This window comes from Thamnophis sirtalis, unplaced genomic scaffold (genome assembly GCF_051295495.1).
Source record: "Thamnophis sirtalis isolate CommonGarterSnake01/CBP01778 unplaced genomic scaffold, rThaSir2_p1.2 scaffold_6, whole genome shotgun sequence".
Classification (NCBI taxonomy): domain Eukaryota; kingdom Metazoa; phylum Chordata; class Lepidosauria; order Squamata; family Natricidae; genus Thamnophis; species Thamnophis sirtalis.
Window position 1 is genome coordinate 111,048,337 of NW_028261386.1, and position 23,810 is coordinate 111,072,146.

General features: G+C 47.7%; 1 protein-coding gene across 1 annotated transcript; it reads right to left on the reverse strand.

The window, feature by feature from the left end:
- Positions 1-1,812: 1,812 nt before the first annotated feature.
- POU3F2 (POU class 3 homeobox 2) lies at positions 1,813-22,252 on the reverse strand. The gene is made up of 2 exons (XM_087718728.1): positions 20,930-22,252; positions 1,813-2,527 (listed from the first exon to the last, which is right to left on the reverse strand). The coding sequence occupies exons 1-2, from the start codon at positions 22,250-22,252 to the stop codon at positions 2,453-2,455; spliced, it is 1,398 nt and encodes a 465-aa protein (XP_087574854.1). The 3' UTR covers positions 1,813-2,452.
- Positions 22,253-23,810: the final 1,558 nt, after the last annotated feature.

The window sequence follows — 23,810 nt, forward strand, 5'->3', positions numbered from 1 at the left end:
AAGCAGGGTCCATTGTGGCTAGTACTTGCAGGGAAAACTACCAGAAAAACCCAGAGCAGCAAAGTAGTGAGAATTTTTAAAAAGTCGAGTTAAATACAGCCAAGACAAACCATGTTGCAAAGTAGCCAAGACAAGTTCATGAAGTCATCAGTTCAGCTTTGTGGAGTTCAACCTGACAGGAGGGAGTCTTGCCTTGATATTTTGAGAATCCATCTCTACTTCAGGGCATCACAAAATAACATAACCAGAAAGGGACATTATCATCTTTGCATTTTTTTTCCTATCATCGTTCATTACGTTTCCATGATTTGAAGGTTTTCTTTTATGGAACATAGCCATTTAATGTAGACCCATAAATATTATCCATGTATGTGAAGGTGTGGGTGATGTAACAGATATAATAATAAGTACACACATTTGGCATTGAGCTTTTTTATTGACTTGGGGAAAAGGGAAAAAAAAAGCCATTTCAGGTCTTTTCTAAAAGAGCAAATTCTTGATAGCGCACAATGAATGCAGGGACATTTGAGACAAACCTTATTTCCACCTTTTAGTTGGGCAAAGGCTTGGGCTGCAATGCTATTGTGTTTGGAAAGTTGTTGGTCCTCCTTCATCTTCAAATGTTCAGGGATCTGGAGTGTTGTAAAGCAACTGAGACACAAGTATGATGATATTGCTTACTGTGCTGTGAGTTAACTACTGCTCACCTCTAGTCTGTATGAATAACATAACACCACACCCCTCCACCCCAGATTGTAGGGGAATCAAGAGATTGCTTTGGGCAGGAAATGTTATAATGGATAGGAGACGAGTGCTCGCTTGTGAAAATGTTCTTGATTTACATGTTGTGATTTTTGTATGACTGGTTTCAAATAGAAGGTACCGAAAGATTATGGGCTGATTATATTATAGACCAAGGATATTCTATAGCAACTTCTGCAACCATGCTACAGAATTACCTCCCCCATTTGAACTTAAAAACTGTGGTAAGGTAAGAACTCAAAGAGTCTATCTATTCTATGCTGACGTCATAACCAAGGTTTATGCATGTCGCAGCACTGCATACCAGAGCACTAACTTTTATATTGGTTCTCTGTGTAAATAAACCCACCACGCATAATATTACCTCCGTATCAACTGTGTCTTCTTTTCAGGGGAAGATGAATTAGGACAGGGCTGTCAACTTGCGGCCCATCAGCTGGATGCATCACGCGCAGGCCAGGCCCACTCCTGGTTTAGCAAAGGGGAAAAAAGTCCCAATATGTCATGCAACGCCGTCGTGACGGCACGAGTTTAACACCCCGGATTTTGGAAAATGGAGGGTTACACCCTTATCTGCCTCTGTAGATTCCCTTTCATGTGTGCAAAGTGGAACACTGATTCATATTAAAATAAGTGAATCAAAAGGTAATGTGACATTTTTTTTATTGGACAATTTCTGAAGTTCAAATTAGGGTCCCAAAAATCTTCACCTATTTTGTCTTTATACATTTCATATTTTCTGATACCTCCTGCAGGACAGATGATACTGTTTGAAAAACTTAACACTAGTTCATTGAGAGCGGTTTCAGAGCATACCATACATTTTTATGGAGATTTGCCCCTTAAGAAATTGTCATCTGTCCTCAGCTGCAGGTAGACCACAGTTAGCTTCTAGTGAATTACCCCTCTGGATTGGTGACAAATGGGCACCTGCCTCTTGTCACAGCAACCAGGCAATAAATTATAATTTTGCACGCATACAGCTCCAAATTACCTTTGTGGTCATTTTAAAAAAAATCACTTGAAGAATGAAAAAAAAAACCCTGCACCCTTTGACCAATTACTCTTGAATACCTCCACTGAATATAGTGAGGTGAGATTCAGAATGGTTTGAAGCATGATGATAAGCTTTTCTTGTCTAGGTGTCACCCGAAATGTGATTGTTCAAGTAAACATGTAATATATTTCATGATTTAGGCATATGCTGGTAGATAGCGCTGTTCTCCACCAAAGATTTCTTAAGGGGTTGGTTTTGCACGTTTAAAATTGTTCCAACTTGTGAGGCAAAGTTCTCAGTGGAGGAGCTTTGGAAAAGAAAAGGAAAAAAAAAAAAAGCAATCCTGCAAAAATGAGTAGCTTTCTTCTGACTGTGTCTTAAGCAGAAACAAGAGACTCCATGAAGAAAACCATATTATCACCACCAGTAGCAATAATCAAAGGCAGGGAGAGATTTTAAAAAAACGTGATGTGGTGAGCGAGGACAGCGTGTCTTCCGAAGCCCCCCCCCAAACATAATAATAATAATAATAATAATAATAATAATAATAATAATAATAATAATAGAACCTTAATAATTATAATAAACGCCCATTAGGGCCCATGGAATAGCTAGGGAGCGTGTTGAATTTAGATGCCTTGTGAAGGGAAGGCCGCAATCTTCTAGCCGACTATCAAGCCAGTGGTTCCATAATTAAAGGCAGCTTTGAAGCAACGTTGTCAAGGGGTGGCTTGAAGAGAGGGGGAGAGCTTCTCCCCAGTCTTGTTCCTGTAATAAGAAGGAAGAAACAAATGCTGCCTCTGAACCTTCATAGGTAGCCAAAGACGTTCCAATAAGAATAGACTTGGGGAAAGGGCTTTTAAAAAATGAATAGGGGGAAAGAAAAAAAAAGCAAAATGTGATTTCTGTACCCAGAGAACAACAGACAAACATGCCAGCTGGCTAGGAATGCAACTATCCATATATGATAGAGCTCTCTGAAGGCTGAGATACTGCAGTTACCCCTAGGTTGAGATAGATGTGCCCATTCTGAGGCTGTAGATATGGAGAGGTGGCACACAAAATAGTAGAAATAATAGTATAATAATAATGATGATGACCCTAATTGCAAACTTCCCTACTATCTTAGATGGCAGAAATGGAAGCCTAATATCAGATACATATTAGATACATGTTAGGTATGTCGGGATATCCCACAACAATATAAACATAAATAAAATGAAATAAAATATACTGTTTTCCTAATGACCATAATATATTATGATTCCATAGTTTCTGTGCATGCATAAAATGCATGTGCAGTGTGAGGCCACTGATAAACAACATTTAGACCATCACGTTTATATATTAGATGCCCAAAGTACTCATGGACATCATGTAAACCTGAAAAACAAAAATCCTTGAGTTGCAAGTAAAAGCTAACCTGAAATATTAAGTCATGCAATTGCTGGCATAGACTACTCCCTCTTTTATAGTATAGAAGTATGTGAGTAACTTCCCAGGGCTGCATGTTGAGATATTTTGCAAATCAACTAAAAGAATGGGTAAAAGTTAAAAAAAAAGTATGCTTCTATTGGCATGATTGTCCAAGATACCGGTATATTCAAATTTAGATGGTCTGAAGTCAGCAGCTTTACTATTTTGCTGGGAACAGAAAACATTGTAAAGATGTGTACTTTCTTTTCCTAGAGAAAGGGGCTCATATCACTTTAAAATTTTATTCGCCCTTTCTAGAAATTTGCATTTCAATATATCCATATGTGTACGATGAACAAAGAATAATGTATAGGAAAACTATTCTGCAACATTTGTAACACGTTCATCAGTTTCTTAATAGATATTATAACTGTGTATCTGACTCCTAAGTTCTTTGGATATCTGCCCATCAGCCCACCTGTATTCTTAGCATGTATCTTTATAATAACAGAGAAATTGTCATAATTGGAAAATGGGAGGCTTGGTTAAATTTCTAATAAAGTATGTTTTCAAAAACCTGAAACTGTTTCAGATGTAAATCTGCACCTATATCCATATGTAGCCTTTGTTACAGAGATCTGGGAGGTTTAATTTCTAATATTATATTAACTTTTCAATTGTGACTACTTTTGAATTGTCACTAATATTATGTTCACTTTTGACCACTAGATTCACTTTTGGCTACTTGATTATGTTTCACTGTTGAATTAATGTTATAAAAGCTAGCCCATATCAGGGCTCATGGAATTAGAAAAAACACATACGTTACCATTAACAGAACAAAGAGGTCATCAACAAAATTACTAAAAACTTTTTTTAAAAAAGTTGGCAGTATTTCATCTTTCTCATATGAGGATTTTCCGCTTGAAAAGTCTTGCTTAACCTGAAATATAGACATCTGCTACTATATCAACCTGCCTAAAGCATTTAGATTATTCTAAGAGCCACAAACATTTTATGTACTATAAACTGCACCCAGAAAGATAGACAGACACTTCTATTGGTATATGAGAATCAGATAGGATCCCAAGATGTAAAAAAGGGGCAATAGCTATAATAGCAATAACATGGCTTATTTTGGAGACAGGAGTTAATTGTTTCAAGCATAGCGCTCCGTTTATCCCCAAGTTTGATATGCAGCTATCAAGGAGCTTGGATGCTTCAGTTAGAAGACTAGAAGTTATCAGAGGCTGACACAAAAGGGAAGGACCTACAGACCAGGCCATGGGTCCAATGCACACATATTTATGATTCAAGAGTAATTCAGCATTGGCATTTGGTCTCTGGACAGCAGATTCACCAATCTTATTCAGCAAAGATCTATGTACTTTACAATACTCATCTTTTTTCCAATTCCTGGAGAGGGAACTGAGAACAAATTGCCTGATAAAGATAACAATGAGATAAGGAGAATCCTACAGCAGCCTTCATTGTGCTAATTGATGATTATGCTCCTGTGCAAATAGATTTAGAGGATCATATGTCTGTCCATTTAATTCCAGGGGAAAAGCCCTCTGCTACAAATGTGCCTTCCGTTAGCTATGCTGCGTACACACTACACAAGCATGGCTTTCACAGTTGAAATGCATCTGAAGGCCACATCAACACATTTAGCCCTTTGGGCTAAACAGGACGGGGTAGGAAATGTAGAAATAAATATATAAACCAGTCACAAAATTGCTCCAAGATTGGATCGTAACATATTTAAATGTATGTAAGTGAGTAGGACTTTGTGAGCTTTCATTTTGGGGACATAAGCAGAAGGGCAATGAAACTTTGGCTTCTTATACAACACAAACATCACACCCTGTAATGTTGACATGAGATTTCTATAATTGCTAGTCCTTACATATCACTGCAGGCATTTGTTAAGGTCCTGAGGTAGTGGTCTACCAAAAGGATAATGTTATGGAGCTCATGAGTTTCTTTCCTTGCAGTTGATGCACAGAGTGATAAAACTAACAGCTCTGTTATGTACTCCTATGCACGTTCCCTCTAAGGCAAGACTTTTCATGTTTAGTGAGACTTATTCCCAGGAATAAAATGAACATCAGGCTGGAACTTTAAGACAGCTGGTAAAAAATGAGTGGTCATATGCTGCCAAACCCACCATGATTTAATTTGTGCCAAGGTATTCTTCTGGGAAATATTGAGTAAAATAAATAATAGAAATCCTCTAGAAAAGAAGCCGAGTCGCATTTTATATCTTATTGTGTCCTTATCTCTCTTTCTTCCCAAAATGCACAATTCACACACAGCATAATCCTACGCTGCACAAGATGTAGCACCAGCCACTAGCTGAGATGGCTTTCAAGGCAGATCCAGCACTCCTGGAAGACAAAACGATCACATCTAGGCATGACAAGGAAAGGAAGAGACATATCGAGACAGGAAGCTCCCTAAGGATTAATCTCAAGCCCTTTAGCAACTTTAGCAACTGCCCTGTTGCAGTCAGGGAAACTGAAACTAGTTCTGAAATCACTCCTTTTTCAATAACTAGATTCACTCTGCTCCTCAAGGCTCTTTTTCACCTGGACTGCTGTGTAATCACAGACATAATCCTTCAGGTCTTTCTTTCCAAGCATAGTGTCACCTAATATTTAAGAAGAACATTTCATCTTCTTTTTTTCATGGCACTCAGGCACACATACAAACACGCAATTCCAATGGAGCCCATTCAGAACAAATCAAACCAATGTTCTGCTCCAGCATCAGCAATTCGATAGTTTCTAAACGTTTTGAGTTAAAACAGCTCGTTATATAGTGAGTTAAGGCATCAGGCAAGGAACTGGGAGACAGTGAGTTCTAGTCTTGTCTTGGGCACAAAGCCAACTGGATGACTCTCAGCCAGTCACTCTTTCGCAGCTCTAGGACATGGGCAATGGCAAAGCATTTCTGAACAAAACTTGCAAAGAACATTGCAGGGACTTAATCCAGGCCACCTCTGGAAATCGAGGAAGAAAAAAATTGTTTTCAAGCACAGCTTTTTGTCATGGGCCAGGTGGGCAAAGTGGGAGCTAAAACATCTGGAAGCCAACAGGCCGCTTTTCTGTTAGGCCTCATGCACACAGATGAGGTCTAACAGCGCATTACAGTACATTTGAATTACAGATGCCAGGCAACACAAAAAGAGCTCCACCACTCCAAGATGAAGTGCCCAAGATCTCTTTCCTGCCCCCAAAACTTTGTGGCACAACCTTGTTTAAAAAAAAAAGTGGCAGAGGGCAAGGTCACATAATTGTTTTAATCATTGGTTCACCGAGGAGCTCCGGGAGAGGAAGCGCCGGAGGAGACGCCTAGAGCACTTGTGGAGGTCTGATAAATCCGAACCGAACCGAGCACTCTTAACAACCTGCACCAAGGATTACATCAGGGCACTTAGGGCAGCAAAGAGATCTTATATTGCCACCTTGGTTGCGTCCGCCGAGTCTCGTCCAGCCGCCCTGTTTAGGATAACCCGCTCCCTCTTAAATAAGAGGGACACGGGGGACCCCTTGCAGGGTAGGGCTGAGGATTATGCCCAGTTCTTGGCGGACAAAGTTGCTCGGTTTCGGTCGGATTTGGACTCCACCTTTGCAGAGCCAGCAGAGGCACGAGAGGATGATTTGGTTGACCATCGCTGGGTTGAGTTTCAGGATGTTACTTCCGGGGACGTGGACAAGGCCATGAGGGCTGTGAGTGCCTCCACCTGCGTACTGGACCCGTGTCCCTCCTGGCTGGTTGCTAACAGCAGGGAGGTGACACGGAGCTGGATCCAAGCGGTTATTACCGCCTCGCTTCGGGAGGGGCACTTCCCCGCCGCACTTAAAACGGCGGTGGTGAGACCCCTCCTGAAGAAACCATCTTTGGATCCAGCCGTACTTAACAACTATCGTCCAGTCTCCAACCTCCCCTTTATTGGGAAGGTTGTTGAGAAGGTGGTGGCCTACCAGCTCCAGCGGTCCTTGGAGGAAGCCGATTACCTGGACCCCTTCCAGTCCGGCTTCAGACCTGGTTACAGCACAGAAACCGCTTTGGTCGCATTGACCGATGATCTCTGGAGAGCCAGGGATGGAGGCCATGCCTCCATCTTGGTTCTCCTCGACCTCTCGGCGGCTTTCGATACCATCGACCATGGTATCCTTCTGCGACGACTGCGGGAGGTGGGGGTGGGAGGCACTGTTTTACAGTGGTTCTCCTCCTACCTCTCGGACAGGTCGCAGTCGGTGTTGGTCGGGGGTCAGAGATCGACCACGAGGCCCCTATCATATGGGGTGCCGCAGGGGTCGGTCCTGTCCCCCGTACTATTTAACATCTACATGAAACCGCTGGGCGAGATCATTCGGAGGCACGGGATAAGATACCACCAATATGCGGACGATACGCAGCTGTATCTGTCCGCCCCGTGCCAACTCAATGAAGCGGTGGACGTGATGAACCGGGGTCTTGAAGCCGTTAGGGACTGGATGCGGGCTAACAAGCTTGTACTCAACCCAGAAAAGACCGAGTGGCTGTTGTGTTTCCCTCCCAAAAATTTGGCTAGTGTTCCATCGATCAGGCTGGGGGGTCAAAATTTACACCCCTCAGACAGGGTTCGCAACTTGGGAGTCCTCCTGGATCCACAGCTGACTTTTGATCACCACCTGTCGGCTGTGACCAGGGGGGCATTTGCCCAGGTTCGCCTGGTGCGCCAGTTGCGACCCTACCTGAATCGGGAGGCTCTCACAACAGTCACTCGCGCCCTCGTGACCTCTAGGCTGGAATACTGCAACGTGCTCTACATGGGGCTGCCCTTGAAGAGCATTCGGCGGCTTCAGCTAGTCCAGAATGCGGCCGCGCGAGTGATCGTGGGTGCACCTCGGTTCGCCCACATAACACCTATCCTCCGCGAGCTGCACTGGCTACCTGTTGGCCTCCGTGTGCACTTCAAGGTGCTTCTTACTACCTATAAAGCCCTTCATGGTAGTGGATCTGCGTACTTGGGAGACCGCCTTCTGCCAATTACCTCCTCCCGACCCATAAGATCCCACAGATTAGGCCTCCTCCGAGTGCCATCTGCCAGCCAGTGTCGGCTGGCAACTACGCGGAGGAGAGCCTTTTCTGTAGCAGCTCCGACCCTCTGGAACGATCTCCCCGTGGGGATTCGTACCCTCACCACCCTTCAGACCTTCCGCACAGCCCTCAAGATCTGGCTATCCCGCCAGGCCTGGGGGTAAAGATCATAGTTTGCCCCCGCCCGAATGTTGAATGAATGTTGTTTGATCTTAACTACACACTGTATTTTTATGTTATTGTATGTCTTCCCCTCCCATAAGTTGTTAGCCGCCCTGAGTCCCCCCAGGGAAAAGGGCGGCCTATAAATAAACACAACAACAAAATCATGGCCCAGGAAAATCAGGCTTGGGCCTGGTGCATCTTTCTGTTCCTCCTATTTATGGAAGCGATTTCCCTCCAGAATCCTAATTTTCTTCCAGCTGCGAAGCAAAGCCAGAAGCGGACAAGAGAGAATCTGGAGAAGACGCTCTTCTTCTCTCGCTCTCCCCCCTCCCTCCTTTGCTCCTTAACCTTTCTGCCCTTCCAAACCGGGTCAAACGCCCACGAACTCGCCTTCCGAAGCGAGCAGGAAGCCGAAGCTTCCCTACTTTCTTTTCGCAAGAGCACAATGGGGGGGGGGGGTCGCCCGCTTTGCTTTTTTTTTTTTTTTTTTTTTTGCTTTTTTTGGCCCGTCTCTTCCTCTCTCTCCTCCCCCCCCCCACCACCTTTTTTTATTTTTCCGAGCTTAACTTCGCCTCGGGGCCGCTGCGGGGCGCTCAAGTTCTATTTTGGCTTCTTTCGCGCGGCTCGGAAGCAGCGCCTCTCTAGAGCAGCTGCTGCATGGACGAGGGGATCAAAGGGAGGGGGGGTGTGGGGAGGAGGGAAAGGGGAGGGAGGCTTTATTCTCTTAATACCCACGCCGGGGAGACTTTGTTACAAAACAGATTCATGCGAGAAGGGCAGCCAGGCTGTGTAGTACAATGAACTCTCGGGGGAAGGATAAATCCTGTGGCACAGAGGATCTTTATGGCAGAGGGGCATTTGGCTGGTTCTAACCCCCCCCCCCGCTCGCGGATTCTCTCCCCCCCCCTTCCTTTTCAGACTGCCAGCTCAAGTCCTGCTTGAGAATGTTTGATCTCTCCCGGTTGGGAGACCCGCAGCTCCAGGCCTGATCCCAATGCCGTTGCCTGCTGGGACTTCTGCCAAAGCGGCTGAGCGCTGCGGCGGTTGTTTCCCCCCTCCGGGACGCCCCTCGGATCCTTTCCAAAACCCTTTGGCCTTTTCCCTCCCCTGACTCGGATCCGTGACAAAGGATCTGGAGGCGGGAGAAGAGGGAAAGGGCAGGCAGGAGGCGTGCGCCCTGCCTGCCGAAGCCCCGGGGATCCGGGAGGATCTGCGAGGATCCCTCCCAAAACAAACCCGGCCGGATGGGACGGGCCGCCCCCTACCCCAAAACATCGCAAAAGGTGGCTCGGGTGCATCCTTGGTGGAGCACGCAAAAGCACAAACTCAGCTGCACCTCGACTTCGGACCCGAGCGGGGAGAGAAAGGGGCAGCGAGTGCGCCCCCATTCAAGGCACTTCAGGAGCGGGGCGAGCAGCAACTCTGCCTTTGCTCCCAGCCATTGACGGAGGAGGATAGGATTGTGACCTGGGATGCGGCTAGAAGGAAACCAGTGGCTCCTCGGGGAAAGACCGACGGTAGCATCTATGAAAGAAAAGGCGTGGGTGGGTGGGAGCTGATGGTTTCTTTCACCGAGGAGTTGGCCGAGGCTGGAAAGGGGACTCTTAACATTTAGCAGCTGGACTTGCTTCCAGAAAGGGAGGGAAAGAAGGAAGGAAGGAGAGAGGGAGGGGGGGGGGGAGAAGGAATAATATTTTGTAAATGGGAGCAATTGCTACAATTCGAGAGTGAGCAAAGGAGTAATAGTTCTCCTTTTCAGACAGTATCGATACTATATTTGATTTCAAAGAGGGAGAAATAAAAATATCTGTATTATTTTTGGAGAGGAGGGAAGGGGAGAAAGAACTAGCCCAAAATAAATCAGTTATTCAATTTTATGCCATAAGAAAGCAACCTCTTTGATTAACGGAGAGCAGGGGAAATGGTTGCCTTCATTTTACTTTTAAGAAAACAAACTTTCCCACAATAATCTTCGCGCAATTGTCCGGGGGGGGGGGCGACAAGTATCACTGACAATACCGATGGATAGACAGGAGGGGAACTTCCTTCCAAGTAAAGCAGTAAAAAGCAGACGATTGCTCTGTTTAAAGACTTCGCTCACCCTAACCTAGACCATTCCTAAAAGGAATTCCCTTTGGATGGAAAAAGAAAAGGTTAAATCTTATTCGTTTGAATGTTAGTTTCCCGTTTAAATTTTAAACATTAAACAAAAAAATATTGCTGGAGTGGTGGTGGTGGGGGGGACACACCTTCAGGAGCATCCCAAACCCACCACCCCAAACCTCTCTTTCGCAACCAAGGCGTAAATCGCCCGCTTTTAATCAAGAGTGATAGTTGCCGGCACTTTTATGTCTTTGGAAGGGAGGGGGGCAATGTGACAACTTCAAGGCAGCGAATTATATCCTCCCCCTCCTAAAAAGGACCAGCGCGGAGCCAAGTCTCTCTAGATCAAACAGAAGCCATTGCAAGGCCCTAATTAGAGTAATTAGAATAATAAGTCTGCCTATATGTGGTAAGACAATGTGTACAAACAACTTTATTTAATGTATACTGCTAATCAGTGGTGCGTGCGTGCTTGAATGCTTTAGCGTAATAAAACTCACCCCTCGTCCGCCCAAACAATCAAATACAAATTAGTGTAATGATTGTGCCTGCCTGAACGTCTTCGCAAGCCACAGGCAGAGGGAAATAAATAGCGCCCTCCTTCTTGGCACACCTCGCTGACTGACCGTGGAGCTGGAGCCTACCCAGAGTTGGCGCTGAGCGCCTGGAGGCTTGGAGGAGAGCAGAAGGGGCGGTCAAGTCGCCCCAAACTTTACTCTGGGGCTGCTCGGAGTCTGGGCTGGGCTTTGGGGAGAGGCTGGACTGCACCGAGGCAGATATCTCCTTTGGGGGCACCTGCCGATGGAAATTGGGAACTTGGGGCTTGGTTGGCGGAGCCGAAGCTCCGGCTGGGACAGATGGCTCTCTGGGCAGGCAGGATTGTCCTAGGAACTGGAAGGGCCCGCTGGGCTTTTAAGAAAATCCAGCTTAACTACCGGGAAGGCTTCCGCGAATTTAAGGCAGTTTCAGGCCTTTTCAGATCATCAAAGCCTATGAAAATGGGTGGGTGGAAATGAGTGGAGAAGACAACTGCACGTCCACGTCCACTGGGAGTGGTTTCAAGAATGGAAATGCTCTGCCCCGAAACGCGTCGCAAACTTTCCTTTTACTCTTATATTACTATTTGTTTTGCCTCCCATAAAAGTTTGGTGACGGGGAGAGGAGGGAGAACGACATTCACCCTCTGAAGTTTACGGAGCAAGGTATATACAAGTTCTCTTCCCCTGCCTGCTCCGGTTCATCTCCTAACTTTTTGCTTGACTGTTTACATTCCCAACTATTTGTACTGAAGGGTCTAGAAACTCAAAGGTTCTAGAAAACCTCATTTTTAAATACGATTATTTTGGGGGGGGATGGGAGAAGCACCACACAGAAACAAGGGCAAATAGCACAGAGGTAAGAGAGATTATTTCCACTAAAATCAGGAGGAAGTCGGTAGCACTTTCAAATTTTACTAGCTATGAGTCTGCAATTTTTTTTTTAAAAAAACCAGCACTATAGTCACTCTTCTTTTTTGGCAGAACAAGGGATAGTTCCCCTTCCCACCCTCAGCACCACTTTTGATGTGGTTCGTCTCTGCCTTCTGTCTTAACTTTTCGCGCTTAGCAAACAAAACACAAAGGAAAAGTCACCCTCGACAGCAAGGCGGCAGATGGCCTCGAGCCTGGGTTACCCAAGGAAGGTCTCCTTCAGCACCCTTTGCAAATCAATGGAGCTTCTTCGGACAGAAACCCCAATGGATGGACGTGGCCTTAGTGATTCTTTTTGTCCGGAACACCACAAGGACAGACCAAGAAGCAAAAAAAGATTTCCTATATATTATTCTTTCTGCGTTCCAAGAGATCCACGAGGCATTCTAGATTTGCTGATTGAGAAAGTTACGAATAAAAAGGCCAATAATTTCAATAGTTGCATCAATAGTTTATCCCAGCACCCAAAACCTCACTGGCAAGGTTGTTTAATAAGAAAATGTTGGGAAATCTTGTTCATTTCCTCTCTGGTTGCAATCTAAACGCGAATTTATTTTACAGCAATAGGATTACTTCTTAGCAAAATAAAACTCTTTGTAGCCCCAGTGATTATTATTATTATTATTAAAATCGACATTCTTTGCTACATCTTGACACTCTTGGCCGTCAGGCAGTAATAAAACCGGGTTATAACGACTACGTTTCAAAAACAAACCGGTACCATTAATGAAACACATATAAGGCACCCTTGCTTTTTTACACATGTTCTACTCGCATTACACTAGCTGACGTCTGTTCACAACTCAAGTCCTGCAACCAAGTCACAACTCCAACAACGTTAATGTAACTTTAGAAGTGGCCTCGCTGGCTTCTTTCTGCTAAGAACCCGGTGGCTCTCTTTAAATAAAAACGGGCTAAAGTAGTTTACTAACCTGGGATAGGGTTAGGGATTTCCTAGATTGATACAACCCACTATAGTAAAACACGCTACAGCCTTGCTTCCCTGGAAACACATTTCATCCCATTTCCTAGAACTTTGCTCTCCGTTTATAACAGAATTGGGCTGCTGCTATGCTGTAATATCACAGGGCGATCCTGAGGTTAATGCTTTCTACTGAGCCTAGAGAGGCCTGTTCTGAACGGGGTTCCGATTTGGCGGGCCAGCCATCTAACTCCTAGACACCCAGCCCTTCCCTCTTCTACGCCCGTTGCCCAGAAGTTACTTCGCACTGTGTTTAATGGGGCTTTCTTCGTGGAAGAAAGACGAAGCGGAGGCTAGAGTTCAAGTTCCAGGTAACCGTAACTGCAATCTAGGGATGGGCAGCCGGATGAAAAATGCATTCTTTGTAAGCTAGCCAGGGATGAAAAGGCGCCCCTTCCCACCAGCAATTGCTCATCTGCCCCTGAAGATCGCCCTGCTTTCTCTACCCTGGGGAGAATTTTACAGAGCCTAGTACGGAAGCCGGTTCTTCGTTTTCAGAGTTCAAATCTGCTTTCCTTAACCCGGCTGCTCTTTTGCCTTCAGCAGAAGCAGGAGATGCGCACAGGGTAACAAACGGGCTAGCGACTGCTTTGGCCTGGTATAGCTGCCCCAATTACGAAGCTACACCTTGGGCGCTCTCCTTTCCGCACCCCCCCCCCCAATGTCAGAATCTGCATCTCTAACTCGCTTCAAGGGCGAAAGGTGAAATGCACACGAAAGGGATACAGACAGTGGCCCTAGGTTTTACTTCCACGTACAGATGTTTACCCACCACTTTGTTGCTTGTCTGTACATTGAGAGCTTATGCACGGGAGACAAATTCCTTGTCTGTCCAGTCACACTTGGGCAATAAAGAATTCTATTGAGATCCATGCGGAGGAGTATACCGGCTATCCTAGAGAGGCACTGACTAAAACCCCACTAAAATTAAGTTGCCACCCATACCGAAGCATGCAGATGGGGGACTCCGAGTCAGCCTAATTTGATGCACGGAGACTCGTCGCTTCCCCCTATAATTGATAAGTCGTCCACCTAAAAGACGCAGGGCAAATTAAACTGCAAAAACTGCTTTCTATTCTGGCTCACCTCTCCCCTTCTTCGAACCGAATCGGAAGGGTAGTCGAGAAAGGGCCCCGAACATTAACCGTGGCAAGGGAAGGCTCAGATTCGGACAGATGAAAACGGTACCAAGTTAAAAACAAAGAAATAAAAAGCAGCGGAAAGCGCCCGGGTTGTGTCCCTGCCCTAGATCGTAAAGGTACATTTGGGGGGAGTGGGGGGGGGCGGTGGAGGAAGCTGCGGTCCTCCTGGAATGACAACGACACCAACGAGCACAATCGCTTTGCGAATCGAGATTGTGGATAGCTAGAAAGCTGCTCTCTTCTCATGCAAAGCCCGTCGCCCTGTGCCATTAAAAAACCCACCGTATTTACATATTCATTTATCACTTGGCCCAGAAATGTAAACATGAACCCCGACAACTTAGGATGGGAAGAAGGCGATTTATAAAGGGAAGAGAAGCGATTCCTATTTGAACTGGTCAAAACAAAACAAAACAAAACCCCACACGTTAAAATAGATGAACACATACATTCAATTGTTCCCAATAGCTTATAATTGGGAGGGGGAGAGATTCCCACCTAATATTGGTTCAGGTCTGCCTCAATTACTAACTATTCTTTGGCAAAATAACTGGTGGTGAGGATGATAATACAATAACATTGCGCATCCACTGTTCCTCTTGTCTTCCTCAAACTTCTCCAAACCTCTCTTTTTATTCCGATTACTCTTTGCTTTTCTTCCTCAAGCCCCCCTTTAAGCTCGGGACACATTCCCAGATAAATAAGCGACCTTCTCTACGACTTTCAGCTTCAACTTCCCAACTTTTGGCTGTCGACGTCGCCCCCCCCCCAAAAAAAAGGCGAGAGGTGAATTAAGCTCTGGCAACCAAGACAGCCGCCTGCTTTGCTCTTCCAGCATCCTATTCTAAAGTTTAACCCCACCGTTTTTTTTAAACACCCCACCTTTCGCCCAGCTCACTTTGATTATTTACTGCCGTTGGCTGAGAGAGGCAGGTTTCCCACAAAATCGACACTGCTGTCAAAAGATGTGAAAACGGGAAGGAGGGGGGGGGGATCGCAAAAACCGAAAGGACCTCGCTTGTCCAGTTGACGGAGGGAAAGGGGGAGGACCCTCCGTTTTGCCTGGGCAAGCCCCCCCCCCCGTTGTGTTTCTCCAGAGAGCTCTCGGGATACAGCGCTAAAGAGAAAGACAGATGAAGATGGAGATAAAGGCCCTTTCCTGGCTTAAGCCAAAGAAGTTCCTGAGAGACTTCAGACTGTGGCGGCTGCCTTTGGACAAGGGGGATGGGGGTGCGGGTGAAAGGAGGCCTTTTCAGAAGAAGCTCTCCTCCCCCTACTCTCCCTGCAGCCCGACCCCTTTCTCTGCAGGGAGTCGCCGCTGCTCTGTTTCCCCAACAGGCAACAGGCGGGGACTGTCCTGCTGAGACTTAGCGGGGGAATACACGCGTGCACAGGCCGGCGTGCGCGCAGGATAGTGGAGCGCGTGTGTTTCAAGCAAACTCGCCTTTTTTCCCCTCTACAAGCCTGCAAACCAGAGCCCAAAGGGGCGCGGGATCTGCGGAGGCCTTCCTGGAATGAGATTCAGCGTTCTCCCGCTCCCTCCCGTTCCCCTCCCCCCTCCCCCTCGTCCGGTTGGCCTTTGGGAAGAAGAAGAAGAAGAAGCGCTGCAGAGAGGCCGCTCGGGTGTCCTGCAGAGGGCAGAGGCTGCCCAGTTTTCACTGCTTCAGACGCCCGCCCGCCCTCGCTCCCTCGCCGCTGTTTTTTAAAAAATGCAAACAACTCAGCGAGCTATTGACCAAAAGGACTTTCAATCCATACCCAGCTTAAACATTTTACCCATCAGCATATTTGCGGTCGCAGAACACTCCTTCTTGCTGTCACTTCGCTTCCAGACTATTGATAAGATCATTTAACTGAATCTGTTTGGGACGCGTGTAATATTGACTAGGGGTTAGAAAAGATGATTAAATCTAATAAGCCTGGAAACTACCGCTAAAGGAGGGTGGGGGGGGGAGTGACAGTGGGTGGGTGGGTCTGGAGGAAGGAAGGAAGGGAGGGAGGGAGGGAGGGAGGGAGGAAGGAAGGAAGGAAGGAAGGAAGGAAGGAAGGAAGGAAGGAAGAAGGACCAAAGATCCGCGAAACTCATACATTCCCAGGTATACCCGCAAAACTGGGCCTGCTCCTTTGGAGACCCTCGACCCCAAAACCAGCCAGCGGGATTCTCCCAGCTTCTTCTGCCTCTTTGCAAGCGGGGCCTTTGTGCTCACAAGGTTACCACACCAGCCCTCGAAGGCGCACCCGGTCGCAACGGCCGGGCCTGATTCTGTGCTTCGCCTTGAGAAGAAGAAGAAAAAAAAAAGTCCTACCCCTTGTATACTCAGGTCCTCGAGACACCGAGGACGCATTCCCACTGCTGGGAAAGGAAATCGTCTCGCCCCGAAAGGGCAGCTCCAAAGTGGCGTCAAACCCCAGGGTTCTGCCGCACCTTGGAAATCCTCCTGTATATTGTAGTCTCAAAAAGAGAGGAAGCCGGCGAAAGGATTGCAACAGCACAACAGATTTGCTGTGTTCCCCCCTCCCCCTCAAGGAAGACAGATAGACAGAAAGAACAGCTTAGGGTTTTGGAAATCTAAAAAAGAAAAAGACTGCGTGCAATCGCTTTTGACATAAGTTTTCGGTCTCCTGAGAGAGAATAAGAACTTCTCCCACCTAAACTGGATCTGAGTGAGGACTCCCAGCTAAAGGCAAACATTTCTGTGACTGAAACCGTTTATTTAAAAATAGCATGTATGCAGATAACCTCTAGAGAAAGAGTGAGAGACAGAGATACAGAGAGAGAGACACACACACACACAGAGAGAAACAGAGAGAGACAGAGAGGTAAGTTGCACTGTATCTGTTATGAAAAAGACCACCAATCGTACTATTGTGAGCTCTCTCCAAAACCTGCATCTCTAAAGATTTCCACCATCTATCTGAGGAGTGATTCAAAAGCCACTAAGCTCCTGTCCCAAATGGCGCAACATCTGAATATCAAGAGACATTACCCCCCCCCCCCTTGAGAATTACTGCTTGCCATATATGCTAGATCTGTGCAATCTTCAAACAGATGCCCAAATTCCCCATCTCTCTGGTTCCTGAGAAATGTTCAGGGCATGCAATCACACACATTGTGCTGGCTATGGAACGCTGGCAGGCCCAAGCTACAAAATCAACTTAAATCTCCCATTAAATTTGCAGGCCTATATTCTTGCTGCATTATACCAACTAGCATCATTACACTACCAAAACGAGAAAAATCTGCCTTACCCATTAGGCAGAGTTTATTCCAAAATGTCATGAAAATAAAAGGGTTGGGGATAGGAGTCCATTTCAACAGAAATAACTAATTTCTGTTCCCCTTGAAAGAAGGAAGTACACATACACACACACACACACACAATTTTGTCACTCAATATCCCCTCCTCGACAGCAAAAAAAAATAAAGGACATGCCAATAAGTCGAAGAAACTATAAAGATCTTGTGTATTTCTGTTTTATGTAGATAATAAAATATTACTTTAACATAAATATATAAGGATCTCTGCGCTTTTATTTTTCCCCACGAGCACATCCAAATGTACCAAAAAACAAAGTTTTTCTTTAAAGAGACTGAACCAAAAAAAATATACATCCCATATAGAATTTTTGTTTGTTTGTTTACCTACTCATTTAAAGCTACAGAAAAAGAACTCCCACAGTTTCCAGAACCTGTTTGCTTTAGAAGAAATAAATATACATTGAGGCAGGCCACTTAAAAATGATATGAAAATATTTCCCTGGGTAGCATTTAAAAAGAAAAAGAAAAAAAAATAGACAAAGGAAACATTTCAACTATTTCTGCATTTCAAAGGACAAATATTAAACATATATACAGAGTGGTAAGGTTTGCTTGGTAACTTTTTTTAAAAATTATCTTTAGGTAAATCTTGGAGGTCTACCTTCTCCAAACTCCTTCTTTTGACCTTACCCATAAGTGTCACTGTCCCCCTGTTGCCCCTTCTTCCTCCCTGACCTGAATATCAACAGATAAGGAGTTTGTCTCCATCTTATAATCAACAGCAGCCACAATAGTCTCAAAAAGAAATCAGTACCCACATTGTTTGGATTGGGGGGGGGGATCCCTACAATGTGAACATAGAATAAAGACTGCCTAGAAAGCTACATTTGTCTTCTGAGGAAACGGGGGAGATTAAAATCCAGTGCCAGGCTGAGGTTTAGAGCAATTCTTGGAGATCAGATTATTCTGAAATTCCAATTGACCTAAACCAACGTTTTTCTCTGTGAAGTTCTCCAAGAGAAGATTCAGCTGGCCTCAGGATTTTCAATAATTTCATCAGGCAAACTTGTTTTTGTTTTTTTTTTGTAAAAATTATTAGAAAACAAAGTTACACAGACACCCCGTTTTGTGCTGAGTAGATGTTTCAGAATGAATTACGATCACAGTTTCAGTGGTTAACCCATAATATAGAATATAATACACAATTTCAAGGCCCTCCCTCCATTCCCTTTTCTCTTAAACCTTCTGCCTTGTTTTGGTTTGTTTGGGGGAAAGTGAACCATTTCCATCAAGTCAATGTACCCATTAAAACCATGAATCCCAGAGGAGCAGGAAAAGGAGGAATTGAAAAACGTCATTTAGATTGGTTTTTATTCCCACTCCACTTAAATCTCTTCAAAAAATAAATAAATAAAAGAAAAAAAAGGACTGGTAGAGTTAAAAGCTGGTCTTTTCCATCTCATCTACATTAAGCTGATATGTCAGGCAGCATTTGGGATGCTAAACCCTAGAGGGAAATTTTCCCACCTGCACAAGACCTCAACAACGTTAAGCTCGGGACCGCCTCCTTAACTATGCCCTTGACTTTGAAAGCAAACCTTCACAGTCATTTTTGATTTGGAAATCAGATTCCCAGGAATGAACATCTGACTTCCTTTATCAGCCTGAATGCCTCCTTATTTCAATGGGGTGAATTCTATCCAAAGGAAGCACTCTTTTGATAGAACCACTCTCTCCTTCCCTTGAAGTCAAACCTCCCCTTGAGATGAATGAATCTAGGGTGAGTTTTCTTTTCTTCTCTTTCTTTTCTTTTTGCCATGGATGCAATTCTTCCATCTTGAAACTCAATAGTGGAAGCTCAGGAGGTGGAAGCAAGCCAGCCCCAATTTAAAGTGGGCATCCCTTAGGTTTTTAATCTTTGATAAAGCAAATCAAAGGGAAATGCTCTACCTTAGGATCACAGAGCTGCTCCTCTGAGCTTTGTTACTTTGATCAGCGAGGTTTTCCCTTTCCCCAGAATGAAGGGTTTTGCCTTCAGGGGATCCCACCCCTCTTCCTTTCACAGTGAAAAGCAGATGCCACTTTCACTGTCCTAAGGTTCATGTAGTGCTGGGCATGCAAGGCATATAGAGGGACCTTTCTCAAGTGAAACAATCCCCCCTCCCATCTCTCTTCTTCTATCCCATTGTTAGAATCCTCTCCCCAAAAGCGCCTCTTTCTGGTGGAAAAAACTGCCAGAGTTTTCTGCGGTCCACTCCATTCCCCCCTCTTTTGGATCAATTAATTGGGGCTTGCCCAAATGCTTCAGCTTTTCCCCCAGTCGACATTCAGAGAGGTTGCATGAGGACACCAAGGGCATGCTGGCTGGGATTAAGGGTTTTTTAGCTGAAGAACCTTATCAACATGGGAGAAGGGTAAAAGTCTTCATTCTCCATCTTTCTTTCCCAAATCTCACATACCAACTATGGGTGATCTCCGCTGCTGAATAATTTCAGAACCACATTTCTGGGAAGAAGCTGTTACTTATCCCCTCCCCACCTTTCCTGTTCTTCTTTCTACTGGTTTTCACACAGGGTTAAAGAGCTCCACCCCATCTCCCTAAAGGCAGGCTAAAGGCGGCAGAAAGAGCAAACTAAACTTGACTTCCACCAAAGGTGGTCCTCAAACTTCAAGACACCCACACCAGAAGGAAAGGCCACATCCACAGGGATGCCTACCCTGGGCCAGGTAGAAAATGCAGATCATTCCTCCTCCTCCCCCTCCCCACCTGCAAATGAGAAAGAGATAAATAATGGGCAAACATCCATTTCCAGCAGCATAAATTTGCCAGCTTGGCCTTTCTAAGCCCTCATTCTTACCTACACGTTTGCCCGCATCCCTCCCCCCCCCAAACCGAGACCAAAAAGTGTTGGAGGTGCACCTGGCTTAAATCCCTCAAGGATTGGGTTGCTAAGTCAAGCCCAACGTTCCTTTTCACTCCTCTCTGATTTAAGAACCTCTTGGGGGGGGAGGGCTGTGCCTGGCTGCCGAGAAGAAAGAGAGAGAAAAAGGGAGGGAGGGAGGGAGGGAAAGGGGGAGAGGGAAAAAGAGAGGAAGGGAGAGAGGAAAAGAGAGAAGGAGAGAGCGGGAAGGAAAGAGGGGAGAGAGGAAAAAAGAGAGGGAGTGTGAGAGAGAAAGAGATCGAGCTGTGAGGCAGCGGGTGGAAGTAAGAGTCAGGCACCGTCTCGCCCCTCACACATCCCTCCGTATACTCACTGCACTCCATTGCCAGGTTACTCGCCTGTAAAGGTCAAAACACACCCTCATTCATTTACCCACTTCGCTACCGTTTCAAGCATAGTTCAGTGCGGTCGCCTTCCTTCCTTCCTGTTTTGTTTTTGTCTGCTTTTGCTTTGTTTTAAAGGGGAGGGAAACAATCAAAAAAGGATCGGAGGAGTCGGGTCAGAGGGAAGAGGCCTGGTGGGCTCGGCCCCCTCGACCCCCACCCCCCTCCTCCTCCTCCTCCTCCGCCCCGGGCGGAGTTCACTGCACGGGAGTCTGTACCCCATGGTGCGGCGGCGGCGTGTCCCTGCTGGCCCCATACACGTCCTCGGCTCCCGGCAGAGCCCCTCCCGGGGGAGTCATGCGTTTCTCTTTCTGTCTCCTGTTACAAAACCACACGCGGACCACCTCCTTCTCGAGCTGGAGGCTGTCCGCCAGTGAGGTGATCTCCTGGGCGGAGGGCTTGGGGCACTTGAGGAAATGGCTCTCGAGGGCGCCCTTGACGCTCACCTCGATGGAGGTGCGCTTTTTCCGCTTGCGCCCCTGCGCTGCGATCTTGTCTATGCTGGTGGGGCTGCCGGACGAGGAGTCCGCCTCCTCCAGCCACTTGTTCAACAAAGGCTTCAACTTGCACATGTTCTTGAAGCTCAGCTGCAGCGCCTCGAACCTGCAGATGGTGGTCTGCGAGAAGACGTTGCCGTAGAGGGTGCCCAGGGCCAAGCCCACGTCCGCTTGGGTAAATCCCAGTTTGATCCGCCGCTGCTTGAACTGCTTGGCGAACTGCTCCAGGTCGTCCGAGGTCGGCGTGTCCTCGTCCGAGTGCGCCTCGTGGTGGTGGTGGTGCGGAGGCGGCGGCGGCGGCGGGCCCCCGTGCGGGTGGTGGTGCGGGTGCTGTTGCTGCTGCTGCTGCTGCTGCTGCGCGAGGTGATCCGGGTGGTGAGGGGGCGGCTGCTGCTGTTGCTGCTGCTGCTGCGGAGGCGGCGGGGGCTCCTCGTGGGCATCCCGCAGGCTGTGGTGGTGCATGCCCGGCTGGCCCGAGCCCAGCATTCCGTTGACCGTGAAGCCCGGGGGCTGAGCGTAGAGCAGCCCGCCTTGGCCGCCGCCGTTAGCCGCGGCCATGCCGGGCGGCAAGTGAGCCGAGCCGCCGGTCCTCCAAGCCACGGCGGCGGCCACGGCGGCGTGGTGGCTCCCGGCGTGGTGGACCAAGTGCGGGGGTCTGCCTTGCTGCTGCGACTGCTGGTGATGCTGCTGCTGCTGCTGGAGCTCGTCGCCCCGGCCGCCGGCCTGCACCACCGAGGGCTTGATGTCCTGCTGGCCCAGCGGGCTGGGGGACCATGGCGAGTCCCCGCCGTTGCCTCCTCCTCCTCCGCCGCCGCCGCCGCCGCCTCCCCCGCCGCCGCCACCGCCGCCGTGGGACAGCGCCGTGATCCACTGGTGAGCGTGGCTGAGCGGATGCCCGTTGCTCTGCAGCGCGTAGTCCGCCTGCACCAGAGCCTGGGCGTCTCTGTAGCCGGCGCCGGGCTGCATGCTCCCGGGCGGCTCGGCGTGCACCATGGGCGAGCTGGAGGTAAGCAGGCTGTAGTGGTTAGACGCTGTGGTCGCCATGACTCTCCGAGCCGGACTGAGGGCTCCGCTTAAAGGAGCCGCGCATTTGACAGCTACTTTTTCGCCTCGGGCTCCTCTCGCCGCTCGCTTCCCCCGCAAGTCCGCTTGGCAGAGCCCACTGCAAAGGCACGCGTCCCTTCTCCTCCCTCCCTCCGGCCCCCATTGGCTCCCTGCGCTTTGATTTACGTGGAGACCTCTAGCAACCGGCTCAGGGGGAGCCTCCCATTGGCCCCGGCCCTGGTGCTGACACCACGCCTCCTACACAGCGTCTCTCTCTCTCTCTCTCTCTTTCTCCCCCCCCATCTCTTTGTAATCAAACTCTAAGGAGGGAAGAAGGAAGGAGCGCACGCAGGTGGGGGGGGGAGGGAGGAAAAGGCAAAGAAAGGAGGGTGGGGGGAAACAGATGAACAAGCACCGAGAAAGCAGAAGGAGCCGCTCAGTCGCTTCTGGCCACCTGCGCTGCGCCCGGTGGGTAGGGGAGCCAGATGAGGCTCACCCCTCTTTTCAGTGCCGTTCAAAACTCAGCCGCCTCTCCCTTGCAGAGAACAGCAAACAGCACGCAAAGTGTTCGGGAGAGCCGGAGGAGGGGAGCCCCCGGTTTGCTAATGGCCAACTTTGATTGAATTCTTCCCTCCAACCTCGTTCCTCTAATGGCCCCCCTTCCCCGCCGGCAAGACACGGAGGGCTAAGGAACAGCGGGAGAGAAGGGCTAACCCACTCGATGGAAAGCAAGGTCTGCAGGCTGGACTAGGATCCCTTGCCTGCCGGGGTCTCTCCCCACGCTTTCCTTTGGGGTCTTTCCCTCTGACGGAGCCACCTTCCCGGTTTGTTCACTTTTGAGTGAGACTTTCTCTCGCCAACTTTGCACCGCGTTTTTCAGGAGCGAGGTTCGCCCTGTCAGCGCTCCTAGCAATATAGATAAGGCTCTCCCCGCTGGCTTGAAAGCGAGGCTCCTTACTATCAGTGGGACCCGCTATTCTCCAAAGGAGTGTCTGAAGTGGCAATGCAGTCCCCTCCCCCCCTCCAAGCACGTCTCTATGGGTCTTGGGCGCCCCATAATCCAAGAGAAACCTGCTCCTCATTGTCCGCAATGGAAGGATAAGAAAGATGGGATGGGAGAGGAGGGGGGGGAGAAGGGTCTGCAAAGTGTCCCAGCAGCAGGTGCTGCTGGAGAACAAAACTTAGAATTTGAAGGCTTAGCCCTGCGCTTAAGCGCAGAGGCGAACCTAAAGGGCGACGATTGTGTGCGGAGGTTCTCGCTCCCGGGAGACCACCGGCGAGTTTACAGTTCAGCCACTTTTCTTTCTTTCACAAAGAAGACGTGTTGTTCCTGCGGGAGCTTAGGAGCAGGGAAAGCGAAGCAGCCTGATCTAATGCTATCCCCTCCCCATCCTTGATTAAACCCATTTATGACTTAAGTCCCTCATCCGGGGAAGAGGAGTGTGTGTGTGTATGTGTGAAGGCGGCCAATCGCTGGGTCCGGCTGCTTAATAGATCCTCCAAACCAACCCTCTTAAAAGGAAGGTGTCTCTCATCAACGCTTCGCTTTCCAACAGGG